This window comes from Mya arenaria, chromosome 8, assembly GCF_026914265.1.
Source record: "Mya arenaria isolate MELC-2E11 chromosome 8, ASM2691426v1".
In the NCBI taxonomy this organism is placed as follows: domain Eukaryota; kingdom Metazoa; phylum Mollusca; class Bivalvia; order Myida; family Myidae; genus Mya; species Mya arenaria.
The window spans coordinates 26,648,150-26,670,662 of NC_069129.1; the positions used below are offsets into that span (position 1 = coordinate 26,648,150).

The 22,513-nt window shown below is 34.3% G+C and overlaps 1 protein-coding gene across 2 annotated transcripts in view; it reads right to left on the bottom strand.

Moving 5' to 3' along the window:
* Positions 1-22,513, bottom strand: part of LOC128242662 (probable ATP-dependent RNA helicase DHX35) — a 213,508-nt gene that overhangs the window by 126,901 nt on the left and 64,094 nt on the right. For both annotated transcript variants that reach the window (XM_052959902.1, XM_052959903.1), the window contains exons 21-22: positions 20,076-20,153; positions 14,115-14,244 (exon numbers count right to left, since the gene is read on the bottom strand). In XM_052959902.1, the coding sequence (XP_052815862.1) occupies positions 14,115-14,244; positions 20,076-20,153 (208 nt within the window). The remainder of the gene's footprint in view (positions 1-14,114; positions 14,245-20,075; positions 20,154-22,513) is intronic.

The window sequence follows — 22,513 nt, forward strand, 5'->3', positions numbered from 1 at the left end:
ACTTTCCATCTTAATACATCACAGAACATTGGCTACTATCCATCTTAATACATCACAGACCATTGGCTACTTTCCATCTTTATACATCACAGACCATTGGCTACTTTCCATCTTTATACATCACAGACCATTGGCTACTTTCCATCTTTATACATCACAGGCCATTGGCTACTTTCCATCTTAATACATCACAGAACATCAGCTACTATCCATCTTAATACATCACAGACCATCGGCTACTTTCCATCTTAATACATCACAGACCATTGGCTACTTTCCATCTTTATACATCACAGACCATTGGCTACTTTCCATCTTTATACATCACAGACCATTGGCTACTATCCATCTTAATACATCACAGACCATTGGCTACTATCCATCTTAATACATCACAGACCATTGGCTACTTTCCATCTTTATACATCACAGACCATTGGCTACTATCCATCTGTATACATCACAGACCATTGGCTACTATCCATCTGTATACATCACAGACCATTGGCTACTATCCATCTTAATACATCACAGACCATTGGCTACTATCCATCTTTATACATCACAGACCATTGGCTACTTTCCATCTTAATACATCACAGACCATTGGCTACTATCCATCTTAATACATCACAGACCATTGGCTACTATCCATCTTAATACATCACAGACCATTGGCTACTATCCATCTTAATACATCTCAGACCATTGGCTACTATCCATCTTAATACATCACAGACCATTGGCTACTATCCATCTTAATACATCACAGACCATTGGCTACTTTCCATCTTTATACATCACAGACCATTGGCTACTATCCATCTTAATACATCACAGACCATTGGCTACTATCCATCTTAATACATCACAGACCATTGGCTACTATCCATCTTAATACATCACAGACCATTGGGTACTATCCATCTTTATACATCACAGACCATTGGCTACTATCCATCTTAATACATCACAGACCATTGGCTACTATCCATCTTAATACATCACAGACCATTGCCTACTTTCCATCTTTATACATCACAGACCATTGGCTACTTTCCATCTTTATACATCACAGACCATTGGCTACTATCCATCTGTATACATCACAGACCATTGGCTACTATCCATCTGTATACATCACAGACCATTGGCTACTATCCATCTTTATACATCACAGACCATTGGCTACTATCCATCTTAATACATCACAGACCATTGGCTACTATCCATCTTAATACATCACAGACCATTGGCTACTATCCATCTTAATACATCACAGACCATTGGCTACTATCCATCTTAATACATCACAGACCATTGGGTACTATCCATCTTTATACATCACAGACCATTGGGTACTATCCATCTTTATACATCACAGATCATTGGCTACTATCCATCTTTATACATCACAGAACATTGGCTACTATCCATCTTAATACATCACAGACCATTGGCTACTTTCCATCTTTATACATCACAGACCATTGGCTACTTTCCATCTTTATACATCACAGACCATTGGCTACTATCCATCTTAATACATCACAGACCATTGGCTACTATCCATCTTTATACATCACAGACCATTGGCTACTATCCATCTTTATACATCACAGACCATTGGCTACTATCCATCTGTATACATCACAGACCATTGGCTACTATCCATCTGTATACATCACAGACCATTGGCTACTATCCATCTGTATACATCACAGACCATTGGCTACTATCCATCTGTATACATCACAGACCATTGGCTACTATCCATCTGTATACATCACAGACCATTGGCTACTATCCATCTTTATACATCACAGACCATTGGCTACTATCCATCTTTATACATCACAGACCATTGGCTACTATCCATCTTTATACATCACAGACCATTGGCTACTTTCCATCTTAATACATCACAGACCATTGGCTACTATCCATCTGTATACATCACAGACCATTGGCTACTATCCATCTTAATACATCACATACCATTGGCTACTTTCCATCTTTATACATCACATACCATTGGCTACTATCCATCTTAATACATCACATACCATTGGCTACTATCCATCTTTATACATCACAGACCATTGGCTACTTTCCATCTTTATACATCACAGACCATTGGCTACTATCCATCTTTATACATCACAGACCATTGGCTACTTTCCATCTTAATACATCACAGACCATTGGCTACTTTCCATCTTTATACATCACAGACCATTGGCTACTTTCCATCTTTATACATCACAGACCATTGGCTACTATCCATCTGTATACATCACAGACCATTGGCTACTTTCCATCTGTATACATCACAGACCATTGGCTACTATCCATCTGTATACATCACAGACCATTGGCTACTATCCATCTTAATACATCACAGACCATTGGCTAATTTCCATCTTTATACATCACATACCATTGGCTACTATCCATCTTAATACATCACATACCATTGGCTACTATCCATCTTTATACATCACAGACCATTGGCTACTATCCATCTTAATACATCACAGACCATTGGCTACTTTCCATCTTTATACATCACATACCATTGGCTACTTTCCATCTTAATACATCACAGACCATTGGCTACTTTCCATCTTTATACATCACAGACCATTGGCTACTATCCATCTTAATACATCACAGACCATTGGCTACTATCCATCTTAATACATCACAGACCATTGGCTACTTTCCATCTTAATACATCACAGACCATTGGCTACTATCCATCTTAATACATCACAGACCATTGGCTACTATCCATCTTAATACATCACAGACCATTGGCTACTATCCATCTTAATACATCACAGACCATTGGCTACTATCCATCTTTATACATCACAGACCATTGGCTACTATCCATCTTAATACATCACAGACCATTGGCTACTATCCATCTTAATACATCACAGACCATTGCCTACTATCCATCTTAATACATCACAGACCATTGGCTACTATCCATCTTTATACATCACAGACCATTGCCTACTTTCCATCTTTATACATCACAGACCATTGGCTACTATCCATCTTTATACATCACAGACCATTGGCTACTATCCATCTTTATACATCACAGACCATTGGCTACTATCCATCTTAATACATCACAGACCATTGGCTACTTTCCATCTTAATACATCACAGACCATTGGCTACTATCCATCTTAATACATCACAGACCATTGGCTACTATCCATCTTAATACATCACAGACCATTGGCTACTATCCATCTTAATACATCACAGACCATTGGCTACTATCCATCTTAATACATCACAGACCATTGGGTACTATCCATCTTTATACATCACAGACCATTGGCTACTATCCATCTTTATACATCACAGATCATTGGGTACTATCCATCTTTATACATCACAGACCATTGGGTACTATCCATCTTAATACATCACAGACCATTGGCTACTATCCATCTTTATACATCACAGACCATTGGCTACTATCCATCTTTATACATCACAGACCATTGGCTACTATCCATCTTTATACATCACAGACCATTGGCTACTATCCATCTTTATACATCACAGACCATTGGCTACTATCCATCTTTATACATCACAGACCATTGGCTACTATCCATCTGTATACATCACAGACCATTGGCTACTATCCATCTGTATACATCACAGACCATTGGCTACTATCCATCTTTATACATCACAGACCATTGGCTACTATCCATCTTTATACATCACAGACCATTGGCTACTATCCATCTTTATACATCACAGACCATTGCCTACTTTCCATCTTAATACATCACAGACCATTGGCTACTATCCATCTGTATACATCACAGACCATTGGCTACTATCCATCTTAATACATCACATACCATTGGCTACTTTCCATCTTTATACATCACATACCATTGGCTACTATCCATCTTAATACATCACATACCATTGGCTACTATCCATCTTTATACATCACAGACCATTGGCTACTTTCCATCTTTATACATCACAGACCATTGGCTACTATCCATCTTTATACATCACAGACCATTGGCTACTTTCCATCTTAATACATCACAGACCATTGGCTACTTTCCATCTTTATACATCACAGACCATTGGCTACTTTCCATCTTTATACATCACAGACCATTGGCTACTATCCATCTTTATACATCACAGACCATTGGCTACTTTCCATCTGTATACATCACAGACCATTGGCTACTATCCATCTGTATACATCACAGACCATTGGCTACTATCCATCTTAATACATCACAGACCATTGGCTAATTTCCATCTTTATACATCACATACCATTGGCTACTATCCATCTTAATACATCACATACCATTGGCTACTATCCATCTTTATACATCACAGACCATTGGCTACTATCCATCTTAATACATCACAGACCATTGGCTACTTTCCATCTTTATACATCACATACCATTGGCTACTTTCCATCTTAATACATCACAGACCATTGGCTACTTTCCATCTTTATACATCACAGACCATTGGCTACTATCCATCTTAATACATCACAGAACATTGGCTACTATCCATCTTTAAACAACACAGGCCATTGGCTACTTTCCATCTTTATACATCACATACCATTGGCTACTTTCCATCTTAATACATCACAGACCATTGGCTACTATCCATCTTTATACATCACAGACCATTGGCTACTATCCATCTTAATACATCACAGACCATTGGCTACTTTCCATCTTTATACATCACATACCATTGGCTACTTTCCATCTTAATACATCACAGACCATTGGCTACTTTCCATCTTAATACATCACAGACCATTGGCTACTATCCATCTGTATACATCACAGACCATTGGCTACTATCCATCTTTATACATCACAGACCATTGGCTACTATCCATCTGTATACATCACAGACCATTGGCTACTATCCATCTGTATACATCACAGACCATTGGCTACTATCCATCTGTATACATCACAGACCATTGGCTACTTTCCATCTTTATAAGTTTTGAAGCTGAATGGTTTGATATTACAAAAACTGACTGAAAATGCTGGATCTATTTTTTTGTTTACCTTTTCATCGCATTGTTTGTATACGTAAGGCCTAAAAAAAAATATGTCTGTTTCAGGTAACCCGACCCTACCTATAAAAATGTGCCGACCCTAACTATTTTTTTCCGTTTCTGAGCAAAAAAATATTCGTTAGCGAATAGAGAGTTACGAAGGGCAGATAAATGCAGATTTTAATCAGAATTATTGTTTATATGATAAAACAAAGTCAGGCAATGACAGTAATGTAGAAAAGACTGCCATGTGCAAGAAAACACTCTGAACTTAAGAGATTTTGAAAAAAAATAAAAAAAAAATCCCTACCTACCCTACCTTGAAATTTTGGGAAGGTTACCCTAAACAAACAAATTATTTTTTTTGGCCTAAACCATGGTCATTTTACCGAACACACAGTCACCTGAAGCTACATTCAACCAATTTTATATTCCTTATGAAAAACTTTTTTCTAGCGTTGTTTAATGTTTAAGTAGATAGGTGGAGCTTTCTCCCCATACATGGTGTTGTGGGTCGTGAAGGAGTAAAAATCAGTGACATCTTGCTGTTATCTTGCATGCAAATTGGTCAATTGATGATAGAATATATAGGAAAGTTATACAGTGGTGCCTGACCTATATTTTTTTCATGTCCAGAATTTATTCCAACAACCAAGGGGCCTTTAATTCACCAATTATTAAAGACAGAATTTTATAACATGCTATACCGCGTGTGTTATATCACTGCAGGTAACAAGTGTATAACATTTCATGTAAACATCATGAACAGCATTGATGATTAAGTTTTGGCGAAAAGGCAATTTTCAGATGATCAAAGGGCCTTTGCTTCAAATATATTTATTGTCAAGTTTAAAGTAAATATCTTAAAAAAAAAGAATTGAGGCAAAGGAATTAAGTTTTGTCCACCACAACCACATGAAAGCTATAACAGAAACTTTTTTCATCGAAAATGATTCATTCAAACTTTTTATAATAAAGTGTGGGCAAAGAAATCACTCTATAATTGGCGCCATGTCAATAATGGACAGTAAATTTGTAGAAAACTCTTCAAGCCAATTGTGAGTTTAAACTTATTCACTTAACAACGATTGTGAAACAAGTTATTACAACATTATATTAATCACTTTCATTAGCAGGATGTTCAGGAGAGTGTCAGGTCTTTTGTGGTGGCCTGCTGATTATAGTTTAAAACAAATGCACCATTTCAGACCAAAATCATATTATAATGATTCATGTATCATCATCACGAAAATTCCCCATAACTTGATAGAAACATATAAAAACTGAGAGGCCAATACGGCCTTTGATTTTTTGCCTCGTTTGATGTCTTAACAAAACAAAACGGACTCCATCAATCTTTGAAATCCCACAAAGGGGTTACAAGAACGTTACCTGTTTCTTTGTGAAATGGCAATAACACTGTTGCAAGTGAAATTTCCACTACAAAACACATGTTGTTCATGTGTGTTATGCCATTAAGGTTATGTAGTTATTAGATATATCAAAAAGAGTGTAGATTCTAACAACATTATACACCTGACTTACCTCGCCAAGCCAAAGCGATTCGCCTCCCTGATGCTTCTCCATCGAGGGCAATAACGGTTTTTATTGCCTGATCACGTAATGAAAATGTCTGAGGCATTTTATTTAACATGATAATGAAAAAATAACAAGAAAAGTGTTACATATTATATGATGTAAAAATCATCAAAGGCATTATGTCCAGCTAAAATAATAAATTAAGTTCAGTCATTTAAAAGATATGAATAATCTGCTTACTTTTTACTCTTCAGTTTGCCAATTTTAGAAAAAAAATTTTTTAAATATTTATTCATCAAGTTTTGTTAATACAAACTAATGTCTTACACAAATAATACAATAAATATAATCATATATTTTAAACAATTGTTTTGGAAAGTTATGGTATTTTTTTTTTATTAACATATGTTTATTTAACATGACACTAAAATCAGTTTTGAGTTCACCTTAAAGGTAGATAATTATAAGGAATACATCACAGATTCACACTTATTTCACTGGTTTAATGGCTACCAAGGTTAACAAGAGCTAAATGGAGCAAATGCCTGGACGCTGTTTTTTTAATAGAACAAGGGGAATAACTAAATAACTATTAAGGCAGTAGTTATGCGCCTTGCTATACCTAGATTTTAAAAACTTCGTTGATAGGCTTCAGTTATGGTCGACGTTACAGTTTTTGTCGCTAATAACGTCACTGATGATTCCCCAACCAACAAAAAAAAACAATGCGTTCACATTAGCCCAACTTTTTTTCCTAAAAAAGCAGACAGGCTGAAAATTATAGCAGCTCCACACCATGTCAATAGTCAAAATTAACTGGTCTTCAATAAATATTCTACGACTAATTAAGACCCACTGAAATGACAATATAAGTTTCAGGTATTAAGAAAGAACTCTTAGAAGAAGGATGGTTTTTGTGTAATGATTATTATTATTTTTGTTTAATCAACAATTATTTTAGAAATGTCTTGAACCTTTTTGATTGACTTGAACTCTTGCCCTTTCTATTCCTCTAATTTCCCCAGTTTGTACTCTCTTTTAATGCACAATCATTTTACTCTTACAGAATTGACTATAAAAACACCTTTAATTAGTAAGGCTCTATAAAGGAACAATATATCAAAACAATTGAACTTTTGAACTGGGAATATAAGAGGGAAATAAAGTAACACCCCCCTGAGACCTTGAAGTTAACCAAAGCAATCACACAATTATTATTCCAGAAAACATTTCAGTGGACGACACATTCACGCGATTGGACAATATGAACAATTCTTGTCCATTTTCTCATGAAATTTTATACACAAATTATACACGATATTCTATATGTAACTAATTGAAAAACACATAGCATGCGAGCAAAACAAAAATTATAAGGGTTAACGTTGGAAATGAAATATGCTCCCTGAGTGTAAATTCAGGCTTCATATAGTATACAGCCTCACTGGCAAAATATTAAAGGAGTTTTCAAGGACCTTTATTCAATTTTTAGGGACTTTCGTAAATTTCAAACTATGAGATTACACTTATTTTTAAATAACAAACTATGAAAAAAAGAGACATACTTATGAAATGCAAGTTAAAATTCTTAATGATTAAGCCTAGTACTTAATGATTGCCTACCTTCAATTTCATAGACTAAAAATGTAGGGCGTAACAGTTGGACCTCCATTCTGGGGCATTACCGTTAACATTTTACCAAATAATTAAATACCATCATGACTTGGCACCAAATTCCAAAGCCTGTTCCTCCAATTAACAAACAACAAAACAGTAGTACTAAGGCCAAAAAAACAACTGTGGTTCGGGTTACATCTTTTTCTAAAACAGGTAGGGTAGGTAGGCTTTTTTTATTATTTTTTATTAGGCTTTATATGAGAACGTATTTTCATCATTATTATGGTGTTCAAGTAATCTTCTGTATAAAGCTTTAAAAGTTTTACACTTCACATTAAAACACACACTTAAAAAAATAAATAAACAATAAATAAAAATTATTGATTTTTTATTTTTATTTTACCAAGGGACAATAAAATAAAAGGGTCGGCTTTGTTCTGTATGTTGAATCAGGTGACCCACACCAAATGTGTTTTTTTGAGGCCTTAAAGAAGCACTATTCATCGTCTGGAAATATGTTAGTTTATGATGTAAACTTAACAAGATCGTGTTTTATAAATCCATCCCGTAACACTCTTATGTAAAGGAAAAACTTGTACCACAAATTTGCACCTAACAGTCATGAAACTTTCTCAAATAATTTGTTAGACAATCCTTTATTTTTTTCGAGTGTTATTACATTGTTAATGTTAATTAATTCCTAAAAATAAAACCATTGACATTCTAATTTTACAAAATATTCAGGTATAGGGTTAAGTAAAGCAAAAAAATATTTGTAGGAATGGTCATAAATATGTTAATAAAATTATATTAGGAGCATAACAATAAGTACTTTGCTTTTCTTCTGCATTTTTGATATAATTACTTGTAAGAACATCTGGTTCTAGAAACAATCAAGAATATAATTTAAGGTAATCCATCTATCGTACAAAAAAACTCCTACTGGTAAATTTTTATGTTAAAGTTTCAATACTTTTGAAGTTTTCACCATTTTTTATTTTTTTTTGTGGACAGTATGTTATTTTAGAAAGAAACTAAAGAAATTGTGATATAATTATTGTAAAATTTAGTTTTATTACCTCCTTTTAATATGTTATATAATAAAAGTAGCCACATTATGGAGTTATTCAAATGCAAATGTATTCAATGCAAAAATAATATAATGATTAATAAAAATGAATTAAACATAGAAATGATCTTGATGTTAACATCTAAAATGCACTAACACATCTCTGCAGGCATATACTTTAATATTAATATTACAAATGTACAATATCTAACATTATGCACCAGTCAATTATAACCACACCCCCCCCCCCCCCCCCCCCCCCCAGGTCGTGGGGTATACCGGGGATAGCCGGGGAAATGGGCCGTGTTTTTACCTTCCAGGTGACCTGGCAGTGTTTTGTCTTCACTCCAAAGATAGCAGGGAATGGGCCTTACCTAGAGTCTCTGTTGTGCGGGGGCGTTTGGCTGGGATTTTACCAGCAGTTCGTCCACGCAGGGCGGAGATTTTGCCTGGTCTTGGCTGGACCGAAAGTCAAAGTCCCCGCTATTCCCCAGACTTGGGGGGTGGGCATGGTTACAATTGACTAGAGCATTAAGTAACATTGATAAAAAGAAATATGTCCAATATGCCATTCATTTATTTCCCATTCCTGACCCTCCACCCTGGAACTATTTATTTTTTCATAGATTTCTTAATTGGAAATGAAAACGGTGCAACAGATTATCTATCAAAACAAGTTTTTCTCTTGTTCAGAGAAATCAATCTCCTCCTCACTTCTCATTTTTCTCTCATGTTTTTCTAATCTTAGGTACTACATCATTTAAAAAGCCATATGTTATATGCTCTATGAAAATATATACTTTCTTGGAACAAGACTTACTGACTTTTAGCCCATTAAGTGAGTTGTCTCAACACAACAATAGTTTCCTGTAAAAAATATTATGAATTAAGGAGTAAGAACACATGTTGCTGACGTTTTTTCCCCTGTGTTTGTTATTCTACAAGCTTAAAGAATTACTGAAATAACATTATTTTGGGTTAAAATGACCTCAAATCATTCTCTCATTTCTCTTAAGAATGAGGCTCTGTGCCTAATCAAATTGTATTTTTATAGGGTTGAGAGGATACAGAGGATATTGGTACTGTATCCATACTTGCCGTCACCAATAATATACAAGCCCAGCCCAATTTCTCGAAACATCTTAAGTCCCTTATAACAGGATCTAGCTTAGCACACTATTTTTGATTGGGTATAAAATGTATAAATATTCTTTTTTAAAGAGTTTTGAGGCTTTTAAAGGAAATAAGATTTGAGATAAATAAGATAAACTACTATCAGGATATGAGTTGGTAAGCGAAATGGCTCTATATATATACTGTCTTATTATCCACTACAAATTCTAAACAGATCCTCTTTAGTTTGTCAAACAACATTTTATTGGTTTCAATATTATACAGTAAAACTGCGGTCGTTCGAACAAGCGGTCATTTGAGAACCGGCGGTCACTCGAGGCCTACGCTGCATCGAAACCTAAATATGTCAAGGAGTCGAGCAATACAGTCAGTCCCAAGTACACAAATTATGCAGAAAACCTTATGGCTCCCTCGAAGTCATAATTTCGGGTCGTTCGAAACATCGGTTCCCTCGAGGTTATGGTCCGGTCCCCGGCATCCTCGAGCGATCGCAGTTTTACTGTACCAATATTTGTCTTGTATGAAGCATCAGGAGTCAGAGTCATCAGTGATGTAATGCGAGACACACAGATGACAATTTAACACCAATGACATAGGAACAAAATGGATAAAGGAAATGTTTAGTACTTCTAATAATGTCAAAATGTTTTTCAAAAGTTCTTATAATCTGTGTCATATTTCAGTGAAATTAAGAAAGAATCAATAATAAAGACATTGCATGGTTTTAAGGCTGTCAGAAAGCTAATTTTGTTAGGAAGCTCATACAACTAGCGTGCTTTTATAAACCTTCAACCTTTAATGTTTGTTATTTTCGGTTTGGTAGAAGAAAAATTGATGTTTTAGTTTCTGTACTAATTATGATGAATTTGCGAAAAAAAAACTTTGATACCTTACGCTCATTTTGAACATTCAATCATGACATCGGACAATGTTAAGAAAAGTGGTAATAACAACGATTACAAGGGTTACAATAAAAACAGTACAAACAACGGCAACAGGAGACCTAATAACAAAAGCGGCAGAAATACATGACGCCGACAATGGACATTTACTTCAACACAAAAATTATGTTTGTGATACATGTGTATGTATTGATTTTAAATATGAGTGTCACCTTTAAGGATTGTACTGAAAACCCTAAAGCCACCATGAGTGTGATGGCAATAGAAATATATAAATATTCTGCCTACACCTTTTAAAGCAGAAAATTACAGAAGAAAATTGGGTGTTTTTTTCACGATTTTAGGTAAGAAGACAACCTTCATGAAAGAGAAAAGGACAGAAAATTACAGAAGAAAATTGGGGCTATTTTTCAAGATTTTAAATAGACAGCCTTCAAGAAAAATAAAAAATAAATATTAAAAAAGATATTACAAAGTGGTCAAGTATTTGATATGACAAAACAGTCAAGCATTTGATATGACAAAACAGTCAAGCATTTGATATGATAAAACAGTCAAGCATATGATATGATAAAACGGTCAAGTTTTTGATATGACAAAATGGTCAAGCATATGATATGACAAAATGGTCAAGCATGTTACATGACAAAATGGTCAAGCATATGATATGACAAAACAGTCAAGCATGTTACATGACAAAATGGTCAAGCGTATGACATGACTAAATGGTCAAGCATATGATATGACAAAATGGTCAAGTATTTGATGTGACAAAACAGTCAAGCATATGATATGACAAAATGGTCAAGCATATGATGTGACAAAACGGTCAAGCATATGATATGATATGACAAAACTGTCAAGTATGTTACATGACAAAATGGTCAAGCATATGAATTGAGACAAAATGGTCAAGCATATGATGAGACAAAATGGTCAAGCATATGATATGACAAAATGGTCAAGCATATGATATGATATGACAAAACAGTCAAGCATGTTACATGACAAAATGGTCAAGCATATGATGTGACAAAATGGTCAAGCATATGACAGGACAAAACGGTCAAGCATTTGATATGAAAAAAAAGGTAAATAACCTTAAAATGTCGACAGAAATGGGGAGCAATAACGCACCCATTGTATTCATTTATGTATAATTTTTTATCATGTTTATGATTCAAATTTTAACTTGTGATCATAGTTAAAGGCAAATTATCCCTTATGTTCCAACAAAAGCGTACAGTCTCATAGATTAGCTGAATATCACTCCAATATTTCAGGACATGTATTATTCTCACATAACAAAGTTGTGGGCCATTATCATCACTCATAAGACTTCTTCCTAATTTTTCATAACAATATTGTTTTCTCTCGCTTTAAACTGCAGCAGTTACGTCTTGGAAAAACATTTTTTTTCCAGGAAAATAAGAGTACACCATGTTCGTCATTAAAACACAAGACGCATAAACTCTAACATTAGAGCTAATGCCTCGGTCCATATACACCTTCGGGGGCTGACTGGCCGTTCCTTATAATGTCAAATGACCCTCAGTTGTGTGTAATATTTCTTAATTAAATGAAATAAGAAAAATATAAAGCATGTACCTAAAATATTATGATTACTCAATGAAATTCAAACAGCAAAACATTTTTTAGTACGCTATACAATCATGTTCTCTTGCAAGGGATTTATAGAAGGCTTAGTTTCAGCTCCAATAAGGAGACCATATACAAATCATCTAAAAAATAATTTTCTTTTATCATGCAATGGATAATTGCATGATAAAAGAAAAATATTTTTTAGATGATTTGTATACTGTTTCTTTATTGGAAACAACACTAAGCCTTCTATAAATCCCGCGCCAGCTTCAGAATAATGGAAACACAATTCAAACTAACCAAAAATGGGTATACTTTTCAGCTACTGGTGAGAATTCATGATAGAAATGCTAGCCACAAATAGGTGTATAGTATCCTATAAACATGACATACGATCACAACACACCATCATACGATCACAACATCACACGATCACACTGTCTCCTAGTATTTGGCCATGATTCAACTTTCTTTAGATTGAAGATATAAAACAACAGCCTCAGATGCTGTATCATTTTGGTTGACTGATTCAAAAGTACAGTACTTTGGTTTGAATGATTCAATCCAGACTAATTTAAAAGTACAGTACTTAAGACTTGTTCTAAAATACAGCACTATCATTCAACTCAAGACTGGTTCAAAGGTACAGCACTGTTGTTAGACTGGTTCAATAATACAGCACTGACATTAGACTAGTTAAAAATACAGCACTATCGATGGACTGGTTAAAAAGATAGCACTGCCATTAGACTGGTTCGAAAGTGAAGCAATGTCACTAGACGGTTTCAAAAGTACAGCACTGTCGTTAGACTGGTTCAAAAGTAAAACACTGTTGCTAGACTGGTTAAAAAGTACAGCACTGTTATAAAACTGGTTCAAAAATACAGCACTGTTGTAAGACTGGTTTAAAAATACAGAACTGTCATTGGACTGGTTTAAAAGTACAGATGTAATAAAACTGGTTCAATGTACAGCACTGTCATCAGACTGGTTCAAAAGTACAGTTGTTGCTAGACTGATTCAAAGGTACAGCACTAGTTGTTTTAAAAAAACAGGCAAATCTCTCTCTAGTTCATCGCAATTTCATAAAATATATCCTTCAATATTTTACATGGCTCTAAAGTATATACTTCAAAAGACTTACCTCCACACGACAGTATTGGTATGTTGAATCTCTGTAGTATCCTCGTGAGTTGATGTCGTATCTCCCCGGCACGTACCAGACCCTTGTAGTTGAGAAGGTTCTCATGGCACCAAGCTTTCGACGAGCCATACTGTTATGGAAAATACTAATGCATGATGACTGGGCAAGAATTAAGGTTCTCATTCTATATTTTAAGTCACTTTAAAATGTTTTTGAAATATAAAGTCAGTGATATAATTCTATCAACCAATACAAAATTGTTTTTATTCTGTAGGCCACTGGGAATCGACCATCTTGACATCAACATAACATTTTTAACATTTAACAACCCAATTAACATTACCAATCTGCTCTTATTGTTACGGAACTGCGTTACACATGAAAAGCTGCTAAAGTAGTGTTGTAATGAATATTCATGAAATGTTGTGGGGTTAAAAAATAGAGTAAAGTGAAAACCAGGTTGTATGCATGTTTCCATGCAAATTTGGACATGTTCATAAAGTCTATGAATAAGATCTCATTCTACAATAACAGGTTCCTTGCCATAAATGTCTCGGGATTAAATAGCCCACATACTATTTATTCCCTGTATGTATTGATGTATCTTAATATTGCCCTCAACCTTTGTCACTTATGGACAAAATGAACAGATTTATATCAGCGTTTTATAAATATGCATAAGCAACATGCTCAAGATCAGACTTTAATCATATTTTCAAGAAGGTGGACTTGATTTTCATTACATAACAACACTCACAAGATGTAGCTACTCAACTGCCCTTCTATGCATGAAGCGCTTTGATTTCAAAAGTAACTGAAAAGTGTTGCCTTTTTCAATTTAAAACAGAAACCATCTATATATAGATTTTGTTTTTAATTATTTTGCAGCACATGAAGCTAAATGCCAGAAACTGGAGAAGAAAAAATGACTTGTTTATTTGAATTATTTTTTGATTAAATGATGATTTGATTGGATGCATTTTACTGATGTTTATTTATACTGAAACTAAGTCTTGAAAACCAGACTCAATGAATCATTTTTTTTTTTAAATTAGTACAATTTATTATTTATGACTGCATTCAATCATAGAATAAAACAATTTCATCGTTGGAAACAATGCAAGGGTTACAGCTTTGAAAAAATAATTGTGCTGGAACATGCTGATGAAAAGCGCATATCGCCTTGTGTCCTCCCTTAAAGTTTCATCGATACAAGCACGTATTTATTGAGAAATACCCCTGTAGCCCTGACACAAATGGACCTATATCACATTATAAAGAAAATACAAAGGCCAATTTTTTTATGAAAAACAGCCCAGACATGACTAGAGGAATGAACGACAAGAGACAAAAAAAAATATTGGCCACTATAATTATGCTCCCCTGACATGACATTATTCTTTGCATCAATAGAACAATAGACTTTATTATTTTAATAGTTTATTTATATCTGCAGATGACACATTCAGGGAAAAAAACAACAGTGGATTTTCGTTTGCTGTACTTGTCTGCTTGTCAAGGGAGATCACTGTGTTGGAGTTATGTGTACTGCAAATGTGTACTATGTCATTAAAATTGGCACTCGCGTTCAGTGTCACAAAAGCGTTTAATGCTCACCTATTATGAGTTGTTAAGTGTCTATGTGACATGATATTTACATTGTGTTCTCATTACTATTTGTTTTGAAATATGGGACTCCCAAATTTCCCAAGTAGATATTTTAAGAGGTCGCTATCGGCATAACTGACTTGCATTTAGCGAGAGCTTAAATTTGAGCCCTGAGGTATAATGCCAATACCAAAATTGACTTTCACTAAGTTAAAGATGCACTCTTACTCCTAAAATGGATATACCACAATTAATACAATTGTTTTTATTTACCGAAAAAGATGAATAAATATCGAAAACAATGATTCATATGAAGGATACCATGTTTAATTTGAAAGAAAGGTTCAGAAAAATTGATATTTCTACCTTATGGTAAGATAGTTGCTTACATAATAATTATAAATCTTTTAGGACCCACCAGTCATTTAATATTTGTGTTTTTTAAGCTATTAAATACAAGGTCACAATCTTCATATATATGTTATTAATATTTACTTTAAATGCATTATTTAGTAAGCATTTAAAGGTTTATAACTCAAAATTTATGTTTGTTAATCATGCGTATGTAATGATTTTAAATAGGAGTGTCACTGTAACAGAAGGGCATACAAAATCTAAATGTAAGGCAAGAGCCTACCAGTAGCTAGATCCTATGTTGTTTTAAGTCATAAAAGGGGCATAACTCAACAGCTATTCAAGCCAGAGTTACATACCTTGCTGTACAAATGTGTATTGTCTCCAGCAACATGAGCACCAAATTTTATTTGAAAATATTGTAAACGTTTTTGCACAACAATGAAAAGGCTATAAAAATAAATTGTTTAAAATTCTTCGAAAAACAGCACTATCTTTTATTATGAATACAAAAAAAATAAAACGCAAGGCCATAGAGAGTTCAATGACATGGTAAATACTGTTCACCATTATGTTTTTAAGGAAAGAAAAATATATTCAAGCTTGTCAATTAAACGCATTATTTTGAATTCAGACACGCAAACACGAAGATAATTAAAGACCGACATCATCGAGTGCCAATTTTCACTTATTGTACTAATTTTAGTCGACATGTGCAACTCCAAGACATGTGTCTAATTGACTTACTTTCCATAATAATCAAATCTACCATATATGTACTAATAACACGCCCCAGCCATATGTCCACAGATTAAATATGAATAACAAATTTAAAGTTATCGCAGATGTTTAAAACATATCTGCATAACACCAGAATATCAGTTTTACAGGTACTTATAGGTATATGTACTATTAGATACACAAGTAGAGTAAAACTGCTATCGCTCGAGGATGCCGGGGTCCGAGCTGAAACCTCGAGAGAACTGATGTTTGGAAGACCGGAGTTTTAATTCGCCAGTCTGATATGAAATATCTTTCAGTGTATTTTAAGTTTGAAGTCTTCAAACCGACTGGTTACTATGACACCGATTATGTGTTGCGTTGTGGAAATAGCTTATAATGTTCAAAGGCTGTCGTAAACTAAATGTAAAAGAAAAGAAAGAATATTATAAATGAATAAATAGTTGTATTTATTTTTACAAAAAGCACATTTTCTAAACAAGCAACATTTAAATATGACAGTACAGATTATGGCATTAGTCAGATTAAAGTTTCGCAAAATCAAGGATAATGATTTGCGCATCTTGTCTGTCTCGCGAAACTGTTCAAACTCAATTATCTTCTCAAATGCTCTTATCAACTACTCTCGGTCATGCGTTAACGTTTTTTCACACATAATCAAATTTCCATTCAACTGTTAATGCAATGTTTACAACTTGCGAAAATTTTAACACCTAGCAATTGCTTGTTTATTTTCGAACGCGCATTCAGGAAAAAGTGTGAAATTTTGACATCAAGGGAGCCATAAGGTTTTGTGCATGATTTGTGTACTTGGGACCGGCTATCGACTCCTAGACTCCTCAACTTATTTCGGTTTCGATGCAGCGACAGTATATTTTATATGAAAATAGAAGGAAAAAAGTTCGGGACCAAACTCCAAATTTGAGTGACTGCAGGTTCTCGAATGACCGCCTGTTCGAACGACCGCAGTTCCCCTGTATGTGAATTTTGAATGCTTGGTGAACCAGATTAGTTTTGAATCATCTGCAACATCTAATGATACAAAGAAATGTATTTAAAATAGAACTTGGCCTCAAATGATTGCAAAATTTCATTTCACTTCCAATTCCAGTTGGAACAAGTGAAGTCACAGACTGCCATATCCCTTCTATATTAAGGACAGTTTTCATTTCTACTTACAACAAAGGATACCTTTGAAAATAATCTTAGGGCAATAACTGAACAATACTGCAACCAGAGTCATGGTTTCTGTGCACTGCACTTCGACTCAATAAGATCTATCTGTATATGAAGTTTGAAGTTAATACCTTACTTTTCAAGTTTCGTTCCAGACAATAAATTAGTAAGAAAATAATTAGCAAAGAGCAATAACTAAAACATTCTGCACCCAGAGTTATGGTTTCTTTGAACTGCACTTCACCTTAATGAGATCTATCTGTAATTATGAAGTTTGAAGTCAATGTCTCATAGACTAGTTTTGCTCAGACAAAATTAAGTATGATAATTAACAAAGGGCAAAACAGTAAAACCTGTACTACTTGGCCACCATTGGGAAAATGTTAAATTGGCTGCTTAAGACAGGTGGCCACTGTATGCAGGTTGGAAATTTCTGATGACAATTGGCCAACTTAACCATTAGCACATACCAACATCACTATCATAATCATTAAAAAAACCTTCGTTACAAATATAGATAAAATAAATTTCAGTGCAAAGTTTTAAATAGAATGCAATAGATAAAAAATTATACATACATGTATGCAATTAACAGCAAAAAAAATTAAAAAAATTCACCTACCATCAGAGCACGATTGCATAGATAACTACACCAGAAACAGTGAAAGATGACCACACGCATCCAAAAACTATGAATACCAATGAGTTCCTCATTTCCTGCAACTCTCCTCTGTCTTTTAGCGTTTGGATTACTATTGCTCTCATCTTCCTCAACAATTTCACGCTTACGCTCAAGAAGAAAATTGACTTGTTTCCATTCCTTGGCAATACTTTTTGCACTACGACTGTTTTCTAATAATTTACACTCTACCCATGTTTTTTCAGAGTGATATATCTTACTGTCACCCATAATCAAACTTATAAAGAAAACCACACACAATGCAATGAAAAGATTTTGGTTCGTAAAAATAGAAGTTGGTGCACTTTGAAAATTAAAATTGAAATAAATATCAGTCGTAACTTGTTTCATCCCTTCAAGAGACAATGCAAACTGTGAATTCATAGAAGCCGGTGTTCTTTGTAGGTATTTGATCAATAACTTCGTAATTAAAATGCATATTCAAGTATCTATTCGTTAATTGTGTTAATTCTGATCAAAACATTTGCCAACATATTATAGACAGGATTTCTCAATGAGTTAACATGTCGGGCCAGGGTGTGATGTAATATAAATTTTGATTGGCCGACAGAAATAACCAAGATCGTCGTATACTTTCCGTATAGTTCAGTATGTAATTCAAGCCTTGTATTGTAAAATTTATTAGCGGAATGTCAATGAAATGGGATTTAAGTGGCTGCTAATTAGTGCTTATTTGGCTTTATGGGATCATAAACTAGTGACTGACGCCTCGTTAGACAGTTCACCACTTAAAGCATGTACTGTATATAGTAAAAATGTACGGGAGAAATTGGGCTTTAGGGAAGATGGCCTTTTAAAACAGGTGTTCTTTTAATGCGCCAAGAGGTATTGTTCCTGTGCACAGCACTTCTCCTTTATGAGTTCTGTGTTTGAAGTCAATAATTAAAAGACTTTTCAAGTAATGCTCTAGACAAGATTGCCTGGATGTTCACACATACACACAAACCTACAATTACTATATCCCCTCAGCCTTTCCATCGGGGATAACAAGGAGAAAATATACAATCTGTTATAACTTAATGTTAATATGTTTTTGGTCATTCGGAGAACTTAAATGTGATTAAGGTAACCGAATGACCTCAACAAGAATGCTGTAATACAAAATGAATGCCTACTGATACAATGCTTTATATGGAACTTTTTTTAAAATGCAACATTCTAATAAAGTTGTGGTCGGCGCCTATTTTGCCGGTAGGGTTACGTAACCCAAACCAAAATATTTGTTTTTGCCAGGCCCCACTTGTTCATCATTGCAGGGTAAAATGAACTATTACATTATTTATCTTACTAGATCACCTGCGCATGTATTGTGGCATGGGTGTCTATTAGAACATATACGGTAATCACCTTTATTCTTATCATTATTATTATTTCAATCTTACCTTAATGAATGCCCTGTAAGTGTTTACTAGAGAAACATGATCCCCTTCTTCAACAGAAAACTTTTTCTTCATACGATCCTGTAAACGCACAAATACATGCCAATTAGAACAAACTAGGTATTCCATATGTTTGATTTCCCATCTGACCAGTCTAATAACTTGACCAATTTTCACATGATTACTATTGGTTTGACCATAAATAATTAAGGAAATAATAGTTTTTTGTATGCACTTTATAGATACTTCTTTTAATCATTGACCTGAAAATTCCTGTCATTCTATGAATAAAGTTCATCAATGTTGAATAAATACTTACAGCAGTGTGTAATTTTCTGTCCTGTTGGTGTGAGGGGACATTTTTTGCTTATGACACAGATATAACTGACCATAGACACAGATATTACTAACCATAGACACAGACACAGATATTACTAACTATAGACACAGATATAACTAACCATAGACACAAAGACAGATATTACTAACCATAGACACAGATATAAAAACCATAGACACTGATATTTAAAACCTTAGACACAGGTATTATCAACCATAGACACAGCTATTACTAGCCATAGACACAGATATTACTGACCATAGACACATATATTACTAACCATATACACAGATATTACTAGCCATAGACACAGATATAAAAAACATATACACAGATATTACTAGCCATAGACACAGATATTACTAGTCATATACACATACATTACTAACCATAGACATAGATATTACTAGTCATATTCACAGATATTACTAACCATAGACACAGATATTACTAACCATAGACATAGATATTAATAACTATAGACACAGATATAACTAACAATAGACACGTATATAAATAACCATAGACACAAGTATTACTAGCCATAGACACAGATTTTACTAGCCAAAGACAAAGATATTAATAACCATAGACAGAGATATTAATAACCATAGACACAGCTAAAGTAACCATAGACACAGATATTACTAGCCATAGAAACAGATATTACTTGCCATAGGCACAGATATTAACTAGAGCTATCACTGAAGGTGATTAATACCCCCGAACGCCTTCTCTCATTATGATTTATCATTGTATGAAGTTTTATGAAATTCCATCTAGTAGTTTTCAAGTTACTGTGCGGACAAAAATTGACAAAAAAAAACACAGAAAAGGCAATAACTCTGGAATTTGCTAAAATAGTGTCATGTACACTGATCTCCTTCTCAATCTGCTTTATAAAGTTTTATTACATTCCATCCGGTAGTTTTCAAGTTATGCTCTGGACAAGAAATAAGTAACAAAGGGCAATAACTCTGTAATTGGCTGAAATAGAATTGCAGTTCCTTTACACTGCACTTCCTCTCATTATGATCTATCACTGTTTGAAGTTTTATTAAATGCCATCCAATAGTTTTCAAGTAATGCTCCGGACAAGAAAAAGTAACAAAGGGCAGTAACTCTGTAATTGGCTGAAATAGAATTGTGGTTCCTGTACACTGCACTCCCTCTCATTATGATCTATCACTGTATGAAGTTTTATTCAATTCCATCCAATAGTTTTCAAGTAATGCTCCGGACAAGAAAAAGTAACAAAGGGCAGTAACTCTGTAATTAGCTGAAATAGAATTGCGGTTCCTGAACACTGCACTCCCTCTCATTATGGTATATCACTGTATGAAGTTTTATTAAATTCCATCCAGTAGTTTTCAAGTTATGCTTTGGACAAGAAAAAAGTAACAAAGGGCAGTAACTCTGTAATTAGCTGATATAGAGTTATGGTTCTTGTGCACTGCACTTCCTCTCATTGTGCTTTACCATTGTATTAAGTTTTAATAAATTCCATCTAGTAGTTTGCAAGTTAATGTCTGGAAAACAGCAAAAAACAACAAATAAAGGGCAATAACTCAGTAATTAGCTAAAGTAGAGTTATGGTTCTTGAACACTGCACTTCCTCTCATTGTGCTTAACCATTGTATGAAGTTCCAATGAGTTCCATCCAGTACTTTTCAAGTTATACTCTGGACAAACAAAAGTAAAAAAGGGCAATAAGTCAGTAATAAGCAAGAATAGAGTTATGGTTATTGTACACTGCACTTCCTCTCTTTATGCTCTTTCATTGTATGAAGTTTAATCCAATTCCATCCAGTTTTAAAGTTATGCTCCGGACAAGGTAAATTGCAACGGACGGACCGACAAACCGACGGACGGACCAACAAACCGACCACAGGGTGACTCCAATATACCCCCTTCAAACTTCATTTGTCGGGGTATAATAAACATAGACACAGATATTACTAACCATAGACACGGATATTAATAACCATAGACACAGCTATACTAACCATAGACATAGATATTACTAACCATAGACACAGCTATACTAACCATAGATTCTCTGTGTAACCATCGTTTGTAATTATACAAGAAAATTACTGAT